Source organism: Buteo buteo, chromosome 15, assembly GCF_964188355.1.
Source record: "Buteo buteo chromosome 15, bButBut1.hap1.1, whole genome shotgun sequence".
Taxonomy (NCBI): Eukaryota; Metazoa; Chordata; class Aves; order Accipitriformes; family Accipitridae; genus Buteo; species Buteo buteo.
This window is the reverse complement of record NC_134185.1, coordinates 16,740,716-16,754,787: the sequence shown is the minus strand read 5'-3', so window position 1 is coordinate 16,754,787 and position 14,072 is coordinate 16,740,716. Positions and strand designations below refer to the sequence as shown.

General features: G+C 45.3%; 1 protein-coding gene across 3 annotated transcripts in view; it reads left to right on the top strand.

The window, feature by feature from the left end:
* Positions 1–2,669: 2,669 nt before the first annotated feature.
* The window catches only part of USP45 (ubiquitin specific peptidase 45), a 55,435-nt gene continuing 44,032 nt past the window's right edge, over positions 2,670–14,072 (top strand). The window contains exons 1-3 of one of the 3 annotated variants that reach the window (XM_075046660.1): positions 2,670–2,930; positions 11,411–11,517; positions 13,693–13,862. In XM_075046660.1, coding sequence (XP_074902761.1) covers positions 11,418–11,517; positions 13,693–13,862 — 270 coding nt within the window. In that variant the 5' untranslated portion in view covers positions 2,670–2,930; positions 11,411–11,417. Of the gene's footprint in view, positions 2,931–3,421; positions 3,438–11,407; positions 11,518–13,692; positions 13,863–14,072 lie in introns of those variants that run through there. The other 2 variants (XM_075046661.1, XM_075046662.1) reach the window with 2 other exon arrangements.

Sequence of the window (14,072 nt, the reverse complement as noted above, 5' to 3'; positions counted from 1 at the left end):
CAGTACTCCACATTTACTACATACCTTTGTAAATACCTTACGTACCGGCGGCTCCAGCCTTTAAAGGCAGGTGTGCTGGACCTTTTCATAAAAGACACATTTTGAGGAGCATGTTGTTGAATCTTTACTAATGAGAGTTTTCCTTTTCAAAATGAGAACAAAATATTTCTCGGTACTGTAAAGTGTGACAAATTGAACTTGGCACATATAACTGGTTCACTAGCTGCCCTTCTGCCAGCCTCTCCATATGGCCTCTTTGACAGGCATTTGCAAATTGTCTCTTTGAAGCAGTATATCTACATATGAGTTGAAGTTTTATGTGTTTCTCCTTTTCAACAAGGTATGGGTAGAATCCACTACTTCTAGAAATTCTCCTTTGAAGTATAATTTACTATGTATCTTATCTGTAGTAAAACAACAACCACAGTTACTCTCCATTTATTGCATATATCACTACAAGGACCATAAAGCATGCGATGTGGAGTGTTCAGGATACTTGTTGTATGAAATGCATATTCACATTAAGTTACCTTTTTATAAGTTAATGTATGGTTTTGACCCTGAATCATACATATATACACAGAAAGAGAGATCACACTAGCTTGCTTGCAGAAGTAGGAATGATACACTAGCCATCTTGTGAAAGACTTAAGAGTCTGAAGTCAGAGGAGATCAAGACAGGCAAACTCTGCCAGTTGGTGAAAGGGTGGCAAGCATCACATTCAATTCTCCTCTCGCCTTCATGGCACTGTCATCCAGCACCCACTCAACCCCTCCTCAGCAGCTTTCTTCATTTTGCCTCTTGGGACTCTCTCTCCATTTCTGCACAGCCTCCCACACTCATCCCCAGTGGCATCAGTTCCCAGCTAATTACCCAGCTGCATTTACCCATGCACATTCTTTATCTTCATCTTCTCATCTGACTGAAGCCTTCATTGATTGAAGAAATGGTTCACAGACCTAGGCTTTCATCAAGTCTTACTGCCTGTCTGATTTTTTTTGTTACTGCATCTTCTTTTTCTGACTGTTTTTGTTTTTTTTTCCCCACAAGCTCTTCAGCCTTCCCATAGTATTCTTCACCATGTTTTACTATTTACCTTTGGCCTTCCCTCTCTCCTTTCTCTTCTCTTTCTTTCATGCCTCTGATTGCTGATGCTCTTCATGTTTATTCTTTGCCCTTGACACTTTGTTTTCTCTCATTACCAAACTCCAGACATGATTCAATCTCAACATTGGCTTCCTTTGGCTCTACTTTTGCGTTGTTGAGTGCTTTTGGAGGAAAGCTGGGGACCTGGCTGATTTCTGTGACCAATCTGTCCTCCTAACATGCAACTCTAATTTATATCCCATTTTCCCCAACACAATGGGAACCTATGCATAAAGCCTGCTGCCCTCGCTCTCTGCACAGAATTCAAACCATTTCCTTTGGGAAACATTTTCTCACCTCATCTTCTCCACCCCCTTTGCTTGCCTTCCCCTTCTGCCAGTGCCCTGATGTTCTACCTCTTCCAGACATTTCTGTTCTCCTCTCCTGTGCTAAATGAACATATTCCCCTTCGCATCACACTATCCGCCTTTCACACATGTTCACTTTTCCTTCCTTCTCTTTAACCTTTTAATCTAGTTATTGCTCTTGCAGTGCAATAATTCTCTAATCTCTCCTGTGTGAAGGAGGAAGGACCCACCTCTCGATCCAATTTGTTTTGGATTATTGTACCATATTCTTTCTCCCTTTCACATGTAGACTCCACGAACACGGTGTTCACAACCCATGTCTGGGGCTCCTCCGTTACACAGTCTGCAGTCTGCCTGCAGATCTTTGTGCTCAGTTGTCAGCACTGTCAATGAAGTGCCTAAAGAATTCCTCCTACCTAAATCAAATCCCACTTAATCTGTCAACTTCTTTCAACAATACCCTTCTTGACGTCTTGTCTTTGCTTGGTCCAATGACTGCTACATCCTTCTCTAACCGCTCTTTCAGCCTGCTTGTCAGCAGACCCACTACAGGTTCTCCATTCTTGGTTTTTGAGGGGTGCCACTGCAACTTCACCCTTTCCCCCTTTTTCCTCCGTGCTTTATCACTGGATAGTCTTATTCCAGTAAAACTACTCTTTTTCAGTCTTTAATTCAGATTTGCCTTCTGTCCAAACAAAGTGCCCCTTGCTGTCTGGCCACACGCCGAGTTTAATCTCAATCCCGGTTTCTACTAGCTCCTCCCTCGTGTGCTGGACACCCGTTACCCTGCCTGTCCCTCACCTGGGACACGCACCTTGATTCCCATCTCCCTCCAGTCCCTCCCTCGGTGGCTACCTTGAAAATCTACGCAGGGCCCGGACCCTTCTGCATAACCTCCGGGTACGACGACCCACACCCCTGCTCCCCTGCTCCCCGCACGCACAAATCCAGGGCGGTATCTGCAGGCCTCTCCGCAAGACCCCGCCAAATTCGGACGCGAAGGCAACCCCGCCGCATCTCCCTTCCTTCGCGCCCCCTCCCCTTCTTCGCCTGGGGTTTCCAAGATTCCCGCAGCCAGCACTGCCGCCTCTCCGCGGGCCCAGGTACTCTCCGGCCCCGCCGGCGCCCGCGGGCAGCCCCGCGTCCCCACCGCCCTTCCCACCCGGCAGACGCATTTCGCCCTCCAACCGGCGCCCGCCCTCCACGCTGCCTCGCTCCCGGCCGCCCCCTCCCTGCCAGCTCGTACGGCGCCGGGGGCAGCTCGGCCGCCCCGGGCCCCCGCGGGGAGCCGTCCGGGCTGAGGCTGGGGCGGGGAGCGGCGCGGTGAGGCCGGGGGCGGGCCGCGCCGGGCGGAGCGGAGCGGCGCGGCGCGGAGCGGAGCGGCCTTGGCTGCGGCCCAGCTTCCTCCGACGCTTCCTGCCGCCGCCGCCGCGCTCGCCTGCCTGCCTGCCTGCCGGCCGGCCGGCCGCCGCTCCGTGAGTGCGGGGCGCTCGGGGCGGGGAGGGGGGCAGGCCGCCCGCCCAGCTCGGGGGGCGCCGTGGCCGTGGAAGCCCGGGGGGCCGCGGAGCCTCGGCGGCGGCCGCGGCCGGAGGTCCCGGGCCGGGCCGGGCCGGGCCGGGCCGATCCGCCCCGCCATGGCGGCCGGGCCGGGCCCGCGGCCTGCGGAGCCGCGTCCCCGGGGGTCGCCGCGCAGGTGCAGGCGGGCGGGGCGCGGGGAGGGGGCGCGACACTTGTGGCGGGCTGGCGGCGGCGCAGCCCCGCCGTGGCCCCGGGCCGGGCGGGCCGTCCTCCCCGCTGCCGGGGGCGCCCGGGGCAGCGCTGCCCGGCGCTTCCAGCGCGGTGTTCCGAGCTGGCGGCCGAGCGCGGCTGGCGTGGGCTCGTTCCGGGTGGGTGGCCGACCGTTCGCTGTCGCTGGCGGCCTAAACCAGGTTCACCCTACCGTGACGTGAAGCAGCAGCGCCGGGCCGCCTCCGCGGCCCGCAGTAAGTTTCTCGGTCTGCTAAGTGAGAGAGAGCCGGCAGCGTCGCCTTTGGCCGGGTTTGAGCGTGAGCTCCGTTCGCTTTGCGGGAGGCAGGTTAGCGAGCGCATGCAGTTACAGAACGGTCTGGCGGCCGCGTGTCGTGAGGCCGGCGTGATTCCCTCTGCCCCGCTCTGACAGCCTGGCACATGCCGCCCGGGCCGTGCCGCCGCCGGCCTGCTGCCGCTGCTGCCCGGCCCCGCGAACGCGGGCTGCGGGCTCCCCGCGCCCAGCGCCTCGGCCGGCGGTGCGTGCGGCCCCGGCGCTGCGCTCCGCTGCCCCGAGCCTGGTTTCCAGGGAATGCAGAGCGGGACGTGCCTGGTGATGAGGTGACAGCCTGGTGATGGTCCCCTCGATGGAGCGGAGACGTGGTACTTTAGACCCAGGGCTGCAACTCCCCACGTTGTATTTGAGTTAATGTTTTGATTCTCTCACGCCTGGGTTGGGTTTTAGAATTTCATTCAGTCTTTCGCTGTTGATGTCCTTTACTTTAGGACTTCATCCTGCTCTTGCTATAGATACGTTGCTACTCGCGTGGTTAAACAGGGTACGCATGACGGCATCTTAAACACAGATGCAGAAGAATAAGGTAAGACGTCAAGAGCGCAGCAGCAGATGGCAATAACTCCAGGTGTAGCGCTGTATTCTTGTTGCGTGTCATCTTTAGCTACAGGTATTTCCCAATTTCATTAAATAATCAGTCCTCTCATGCAAGCATAATAAAGCAGAGTTGTGTTTAAAGATTCTTTCCGCTCTTGTTGCCTAGCTTTTTAAATGGAAGCATAGTAGTGGCACGAGCGTGTGCCAGATTTATAGCAGAATATGCCTTTGTGAAATTGGTCTGCCGTTTACTACAGTTGTAAATATTTTGTCAGATCTCTTCATGAAATATTGAAGAACTGGTGCTCTGTAGTTTTGTTTCTGCGAGATTCACAGAAATGCAGCTGGCGTCTCGCAGGTTCTGCTGTGAGCATCAATCGTAGATCAAGGACAAGTTGTTCCACTTTAGACGTGTCATCAAAACAAACTGGGGCAGTTTGTGTGGAGGAAGAAAACGGAATGAATTTTTTGCTCTTGGTGGCAAGACTTTGACTTTCAAAGAGCTCAAACTAGTTTTCCGTAGTCCTTTATGGTTTTATCTGTTTTACCCCCATTAATTAGCTGACTCCCACAACACCTTTCCAGAGTAATTGGGAAGTTATATGCAGCCCTTGTCTTCCTTCATCTGCTCCGACTCAGCCCTTTAGGAAGGGGTACGGTGTGAGTCTCAGCTTAATGTAGTATCTTGGGTGGGCTTCAGCCTGGTATCTCTCACACTGTGCTGTGCTGCAACCACAGTTACTTTTTTTTTTTTTTGAGACTTCACAGAATTAGCATTTCTCTGAAGTTCATCCTTTGCTTGTATTGCCCTTCATGTTCTCTTTTGACATCTTGGACCACTTTTTCCCCAGTTTTTATCCACATGGTTATCCTGCCAAGATACTGTGAGTTCACTGGTTATTCTTCAGCTGTTTCAGTTGTTACACCCTCAGATATTCTGTGGTGATGGCACTGTTACATCAGTGTTCATATCACGTGAGTGCATAGTCTGTCAGTCCTGTCATCTGACTGCCTTTTCAGATACAAAGTTTTCCCTTGCAAGCCAACATCATTAGTTATAAGCCATGGCCCTTTTTATGGTACTTACGTGTTTTGCTTTTTAAAGCATGAATTTGTAGGAAAATTCATGTTAAACCATGAATGCACCTATCCAGATGTTTTTCCCTCTTGGTGTGTTCATATTTTTTTAAAAAATACATTTAAGGTGGGATGGAGAACACAAGCAAAAGTTGTGATTTGCTTTATGAAGTTGGATATTGAAATTCTCCATAAGACCTTTGCTATAAGGTACTGGCAAAAATATGTCATCAAATACTACTCCTTTTACCCATTCAATCCATTACTTTATTCATAAACCCAGTTACAGAGTCTTTTCATTCTTGTCCCTGGACACATCTGGTTTCTGTTCATCCTTAGAAGTATTTTTTCAGTGGCAAGTGGGTTTCAGTAGGAAATCTGAGGGAGATTGTGCAGGATGCAAACACGAACGTTGACAGAACATGTTTAGCATGGGCAGTTGGATAAAAAGGATTAATAAAAGTGAGAAATGACATGGGATTTTTACTGTCACTTGGAAAGTTGTATCTAGTGGTCCAAAGGCTCCGTCGCACTCCTCGCGCAAAAAGTGCATCAGTGTCTCACCCTTTTAGGACTGTAATATAATGTCAGGATTGGCGTTTGAGCTCCAGTGACGGTGTAGGATGTGTGATGTGCCTTTGGGCTAGGAAATCTTGGAGATGACACTTTCAGAATTTCAGATGACATTTTCCAGGGGAAGAAGTGTTGCTGCCACTACCAGTCAGCAGTTCTGGTCCTTTTACTGCTCTAGCAGGCAGCGGGGGCTTGTTTGCCGCAAAGGTTTCGGTGGCTGTCAGGGCGCTGAGCCTCCTGGCCCGCTGATGGGTGACACTGCCCGGTTGCTAACTGTGATGGATGCGGTTCTTGCTCTGATTGGGTGACATTTGATCTAGTGGCGAGCAAGCCAAAATGCCACAGGTAACGCTTGGAACAGATGTCCAAAATATATCAACTTGCAGCTTACATCAAAACATGTAGCAGTTCTGCAGAGGATCTGGCATTACTGACCCGTACAAGGCTCTTCTTTCTGTGCTCTGACAGTTACGTGGAAGCTCATAAAGACCCTTCACAGATGTGCTTCAGAGTATCTTGGCCTTTGGACTTAATCTGCACATCTGTGCTGTTCCTCAGCCCCTTGCTTTGGTGCTAGGCTGCTGTTGACAGCTGGACAGTTCTGTTAAGTTAAATGAAAGTGCGAATTTTTCAGTGTATTCAGTGCGTGCTGTGCCTTTTCAGTGCGATACAGGGTTTTTTTTTGCATTAGCAACATAAAATGCTGTAATTTTAACTTGGAAGTTTGACTACAAGTGGTGAGACAGCTGGAATTTAGGATACCTCAGATGAATTGAGGGAATGAGGTAAATGTATTTGCCCCAGCTTCTTTGAATTCAGGTGCTTACTGATGAAATAATTAACAATACTGGTTCCACGGTTAATAGGCAGTCGAACTGGGAGAGTCTTACCTGTATCCAAAATAGTACCTGGAGACTATCTGTAGACTCACTTGGCTATATTGCATAGGGTAAGTATGTTTAGATGAGCTGGTGGTTATTATACCATTTTAATCTTGTTTGTGTTCTAGTAATGCAACTGTAATCCTCCTGGTTAATCAAGATTCAGGAAAGATGTTGTGATAGGTATTGCACAGATAAGAACGAAAATGTGGCACTTGTCTGAAAGAGCTGGCACCCTAATTATGTGAGGAGGGAAAAAGTGGATCTTGGCAGATGGAATCAGTGATGTGGTAGTAGTCAGCATGGCAGGTTATTTCTCTGACATACTGGTGATCTGGTTTGCATTTCTTATAAGCATCATAGTGAAGGTACTGCATGGGAAAATTCACTAAGGTGGCACATTTAAAAATTTAGCAAATGAGCTGTAGACATTGTAGGAGAAGGCACTCAACCTCTAAGTAAGGAGTGCAAGATGATGAGACAGGAATAGGTTTTGGGGTGTCTAGACAGTGAAGACATAGTTTGCTTCTCCACCTCTCTCGCATAAAGATGCTGTGAAGAGGAATGACCTGTTTGGTTTTGTTTTGGTTTTTTTGTGTTTTTTTTTTTTCTCCCCAAAAGAAAAGTGAATTCTAGTTCACGCTAGCCTTGTATCTTTTATTGGTCCTACCGCTACAGGGTTCCAGTAAAATATAAAATTCTTAACAATAACATTTGTTTTGGGAACTACATCTAGCTCTTTTTGGTTTCTAAATAGATACTTTATGAAGAGGGTGCATTTCTGAATATAGAAATATTAATGCTGTTAAATATAGACTATTTCTGGCATATCTTACATTTAAAATAGTCTAGGCATACCTTAGATTTAACTTAACAAATTTAGCATGTTGATTTCTGGCACTTTGTCAAATCTGAAGCTTTTAAAATTAGGTAGGCAGATCATTCTGCTGCTTTTGAAGTGGTTTGTTCTTTCCAGAGAGGTGGAAACGAGCAGTTGTAGTGAGGAGCTTTTGATCTTAATCAGCTTTTTGTAGGTAGACTGGCATTAAGAGTCTTTTAAGAAATAAAAAGTAAACCGAGAATAGCAAGTGATGATGATTACACTTCAAACTCTTGTATGCTGAGCTCAAAGAATCTGAGCACATTTGGCAAGGACTAGTTCTTAGTTTTGTATGAAATGGTTGTTTAAAAGGAAGAGATTTAGCTGTTTCTATTTTTAGGTTTTTTTCCCCATGAAACTGCATAATTTCTACTTAAGATTTTTACTGTGTGCCAAATAAAGATCAGGGAGGAGCTAACATACCCTCTGAACGCAGCTTTTTCTACCACAAAAATCAGGGTTTTTTTATTTGTCAGATTAATTGGTCAAGTATCATTTGCACTGTGACTTGATTTTGTGTATACAGAATGAAAAACTTACCGTATTTGTTTTTCCATCACAGAAAGAAACTTCCAGGCAAGGATTCATGGAGACTTCTTTCTGTATAGGGAAAGAAGGAGATCTGTCTCCTGTAGGACACTCCACAGTTGACGGCTGTAGCCACAAGTTACTCATTGAACATACTAAAAAAATAGGAGAATGGGTTGGAAAGAGGCAAATCATGGGAATATTGCCACAGTTTTTAATCTTCAGTGTATGAAGTTCTTTTTGTGTAAATTAGTAATTTCTCCTCTGCCTGCTTTTCATGAATGGCTTGTGCCTATGGTCAACAGAAACCTACAGAATGTGTCTCTTGCTTTTTTCGTAACTGTATTTTATGCTTTCTTGGGCCTATGTTTGTTCAGGATTTTCATTCCAATAAAATCTCAACCTTTTATCTCCCATAAACTGAAATATTTCTGAGAAGTAATTTCTGAAGCACCTTTAGGTTTCTTCCTCGTTTATCTCAATTAAATATAATAATCAAATTCCTGGCATAAATGTTTTGATTTTGAAATGTTGATCATGTTTTTAATTATTAAATGAGACCTTTTACTTGTAATGTTTTCTGTCCCCAAATATACTGGAAAAGGGCAGATAGTACTGCATATATACTGTGCTACTTGCATCGTAGATGCATGCTGAGTAGCTGGTTGCTCTTACCCTTTCATCCCACTTACATGCTTTTCAAAATCAGGCACAAACCCTGGCTGACTAGGTCCTTGATATGCTGTGGCTTTTCCGAGAGCTCACAGGTCAGTAAACATTGTCTGATGGATGCCTGTCTATATGTGTGTTCATGAAAACTGATTAATCTAATGGTCCGTGCTATCTTTTGTTCTGCCTGCTCTTACTGAAAGAAGACTGAAAAGTCTCTGGGTTGCTCAGTGGGTTCCCAAACCTGCAGTGTGAATGCCGGTTTCTTATGCCAGTGTTCATTTCTAATGCCATGTTGATTATGTTGGGCTAGGAATGCCATGTTTTCGGTCGTTGTGGGTACCAGCTGACACTTTGTCTTTTCCACGTGTCCTGAAGGACCCTAGAGAGTGGGTTCAGCAGTGGGCTGTGCATGCTCCGATCTGGATCGTATCGCCTGGCCTATAGTCCACGGGATTTCACAGGTGGTAAAGACTTGCTTGTATTTCAGCTGGTTGGGCCCATAATTGTTCTTTCATGAAGTTATCTGAGCTCTCAAAATGTACTGATAGGAACATGACTTTCATTTGGGTGAAATTCTGTGGTTTGGACAGTCTTACATAATCTGTCCAAAGAGATAAAAATTGTTATGCTGAAATGAACTCGTAGATAGTTTATGTCAATGTTGAATAACCTAAACACAACTATGTTCCTTTAGGGAGGACATTTTTCTGCCTTTGCTATTGACTCTTTACATAATTTAGTGTAAAATCATGGGTTTTCTAACAGCAGCTGTATCGGCCTTACCGTTTGATGAATGTCCTGATGAATCTTGTGCTCAGTTAAGCGGCAGTGCGACAAGTGGTGATGGGTAGTTTCACATGAAGCTTGGATATATATGATAAGGTGCCAAGGCAGAAGTACACAGTTGAAGTTGTTTGGGTCTGAAGCACTTTTTCATGTTGTAGGGACACCATGATGCATGGCTGTTGATGTACATTAGGCGTGCTAACATTTGTTGAATATAAATAGTCAAGAGCTGGAATGTTTAGATCTTTCTTACTGTATGAACATGAATTGCGAACCTACAAAATCAGCAACGCTGAGTTCAGTGGCATGGTTCACTTGCATGTCTAAGCATTTGAAGCTTTATACCCTTAAGTACAGGAAATTTTGAAACCTATAATTTAAGAACATCATGATATTTAATATAGTATAAACTGATGACTATGTAAATGTAACATTCTGCAGAAAATGAAGTACATTTTGAAAGGCTGAGGAGACATGAAGCCGTTGATGCAAGGAAGCAGAGAGTAAAGGTTTCTTTCATGCTCTGCAGAAATTCAACTTGTCCAAAGTAAATCTCTAATTGATACGTTCATGCAGAAAACCTCCAGCACTAACAGTATGTGTGGCAGATGCAGAGACATCTGTCCAGATCTGTAGGAACCTGGAACAGGAGCTCCGAGGTACAGATTGCCTGCTTCACTTCAGTGAAGGCTATTCAGATACCAGTGATGGCGGTGCTCTAGTATTGATATTGATGACTGTTCTGCTGATTGCCTTAATGGATAAGAGAGGGAATATTGAGTTCAGTATACAGGTCAATTCCCATGTCTTTCAGAGCTTCAGTAGTACAAAGGTCTAAATGCATCTACAGAGAAGATTTGAAAACTTAGGTAGACAAACTTTTTAAACTTTGGCAAACTTATTTACTTGATCTGTAGCAAGAATATATCTTTTGCTGTTCCCAAATGTAGGGCATTTTAGAGGTTTCCTATATGTACATGAGGTAGCACAGTTGAAAATGTTTGGTACTGGTGGCTCAGGTGACATTATTAACCTGTTTGTGGTACACAACAAGGCATCATTTTTTTTCTGAACAGAATGGCTCACAGGTTTACAATGTATGAATATTTGACTGTCTTATATGCTTTGTATATGAAAACATAAATTTGTTTTTATAAAGCACATTGTTAAAAGACAACCTGTAAACTAAGCCTCAGAAGCTGTTTGTGTGAGGCACAGTATTTGGATTTTGATTAAATGACTTGTGTGCTGAAATCTTTGAGGATTTTTTTTTTTCAAGTTCAGTGGCAAATATTTGTGCTTTAATTCTGTTCCTCATAGGACTCCTTGATTAATGACCCAAATTTCCTATGAGAGACTTCATCTGTATGGATTCTCTGATCTTTAGTGGAAGGGTCAGCTTACACTCCAGTCTGTCCTCACTCATAGGAGAGGACACTTTAATGAGATTTGAAAGACTTTTGTATTTTATTAAAGTGTTTGAAGTTGCTCAAAAGCTTTTAGGGAATGTGCAAGGGTAAATGGTGACCGAAACCTTTCCTAAGGGAGATATGGTAAGGAAGAGAAGCTTTTATTTTGATGAAGTTTTTCTGGTAAGGTATGGCTGGAGCTCTGTAGTAGTTCACTTCACAATAATGAAGATAAAGCGAATTTCGGTATCTCAAATATTTAATACCACTGCCTGGAAGTGTGTGTCCCCTGTAGCTACGCATACAATTTGTAATGTCATGTAGCGTAAGTAACTGATCTTGCGGCATTCCTGAGAGTTCATTCCCGACACCTTCATGCTCCTTGTTACACAATAGCTGACATTAGTCAAAGCCTAAAACTGTTCATGAGGTTTGTATATGTGATTTGATGTCATGCTTTTAGAGTTCAAACTCGCTACATTTGATGAAGCATTTAGACAATACAGCAACCTCTGTTTCCCTTTCCTAGTAGGTAACAGATGCGGGTGAAAGATCCGTCAAGAGCCAACCCCGAGAAACCAAAGAGAAGCAAAAGGCCTAACAGGCCGCAGGATGAGGACTCTTCAGATGATATTTCAGGTAAATACATTAGGTGATGTTTGGCCCTGAGGTTGAGGGCTAGTAACTTCCGTGTTGACTGATGAAAACCACACATCAGTGGTACCATGAAATACTTTTCATGTTTGAATTTGTAACAGAAATATCCTCAGTCAAGTGCTTGTGACATGATTGGGTGTTACACTACATGATTGCCCCGAAGGGCTGGAGAGTTGGTTGATCTTTGATGACAACCTCTTCAAAGCAGGAGAACGGTCCTTTCCCATGCGTGGAAGGTCAAGCACGTGTGGCAGGAGGCTGCTTGGCTGAACGGGGAGCTTCCAGCTGAGCTCAGAGGCAAAAAGGAAGGGCAGACAGGGTTGAAGGCAGGTTTGGGCTGCCCTTGCAGAGGCCCTGAGTATGCAGGGATGGGATTAGGTAAGCCAGCCTCAGTTAGAGTTGAATCTAGTGAGGGGTGTGAAGGGTAAGATGGGCTTGTATGGATACTGTGACTATGAATACTGAAGGCTAAGGCAAGTGCAAACCTGCTGCTTGAAGGGGCAGGGGACCTAGGGACACAGGACATGGGAAAGGGCTGAGGAACTCAGTCCTTCCTTTGCCTCTATGTAAGCTCTGCACTTGGTCCTCCCTGGTCCCTGAGCCTAGTGGCAGACTCTGGGATTTAAGCATTGTCCAGAGTAGAAGACGACTGAGAGTTGTTAAGCAAACTGGACTTGCACAAGTCCGTGGGATCAGATGGGATGCATCTGAAGATGCTGAGAGAACTGCGTGATGTCACTGTGAGACTAAGCTCTGTCATCTTCGTGACAACAAATTGAGGAGAGCAGCTGGTACGCTGGGAGGTAGGTCTCCCATTGAGAGTGACCTAGACTGGCTGGAGAAATGGGTTGGCAGAAACTTCTCGGAGTTCAATAAAGGCAAGTGGAGAGTTCGGCACCTGGGCCAAAATAACTACATGCAATTACAGAGTAGGAATCAATGGCTTCAAAGCAGCTTTGCAGAAAAGGTCCTGGGGGTCCTAGTGCATGCACTGAATAAAAGCAAGGCGGTGTGGCTTGTGCCTGCTGCGTGCTGGACTGTATTAACTAGAGCAGAGGGCAAGGTACGTGATTCTTTCCATCTTTTCAGCACTTGTGAGACTTCATCTGGATTCTTTCCATCTTTTCAGCACTTGTGAGACCTCATCTGGAGTACTGAGTCCAGTCGTGGGCTCCCTGTTACAAGAAAGACATTGACTTGTTGGAGTGAGTCCAGCAGTGGGTCACCCCCTCCATGTTGTTAAGGAGATTGAGAACATGATGTGTGAAGAGGGGCTGAAGGGAAGAGCTTTGTTTAGCCAAAGGAGTGAAAGTATAGTTTCTTTCTTTGCCTGATAGGTGGTTATAGAGAAGGCAGAGCCAGACTCTTCTAGGAGGTCTACAATGAAAGGACTAAAGGCAACAGATAAAAGGTAGGGCAAGGAAAATTTCGCTAGGTATGAGGAAATTTATTTTATTTTCACCCTGAGGATGGTCAGACAGAAAACAGATTTTCTAGTGAGTTGGTGAAACCTCTGTCCTGGAAGATATTCAACACTCAACTGAACAAAGCCATCAGCAGCCAGATCTAAATTTGTATTTGGCCCTGCTTTGAGTAAGGGTTTGGACAAGATGGCCTTCAGAGGTTCCTTCAAACCTAGGTTATTCTGTGATAGTATAGTGGAATTTGTGCAAAAAAATATGACAGAGAAGAATGGTGGTTGATACTTGCATTCAGAACGAGCAGTTGTAGTAGGAATGCATGGGTATTTGAAAATCTTTCTTTATGGATTGAAAAGGAGGTCAACTGCCTGTTGTGTTATATGCAAAAATAGATTTATGTAGTATCTTACTGTTGACAAAAAAACACACCAAAAAGCAGGGAAATGAATTTCGTACAAAAGTACAAGGATTACTTTTGTACAAAGTAGTTTGCCTGTTTTTAAGAGGTGGTGTTTATTGACTTGAAAAGGATTTTCATTATAGAAAGACTGAAATAGATCCTTCAAAAAATTCAGTATATGGGGAGCAGCTGGGTGATTTTTCCTATTTTAGTTCTTTGCTTTTTTTTTTCCTAATGCTGAATTCATTGAAGACTCTGGTCTTTCAGTGTACATGTGCTCCCTTTCATAGCCATTATTTCTAATGGGTGAAAGTGAATATGTATCGTTTTCTCTAGGCTTAACCTGCCAGCACGTGAGCCAAGCAGTGGATGTGCATCATGTGAAGAGAGCAGTAGCTCAGAGCGTCTGGTCAATATGTGCAGAATGTCTGAAGGAAAGGCGGATGAGTGATGGTGAGCCTGTGGCACCTTCAGACATATGGCTGTGTCTCAAATGTGGCTCTCAGGTAAGCATATGTAAATTTATGGAGGTGGATCAGCCCTGATTTTCTAAAGGGTATGACTTCAGTACCTTCAGTGAAACACTGTGACGTAAGTGCTTAGTTGTGAGAGTCCATGCTTCAGCTTCTTCAGTGGAGTGGAATGTGGCCTTACTTTCTTCTTGTCTTGTTTTCAGCAATGTTTTGGGTTAGCTTTATGTGTTATGGTGAGGTTTG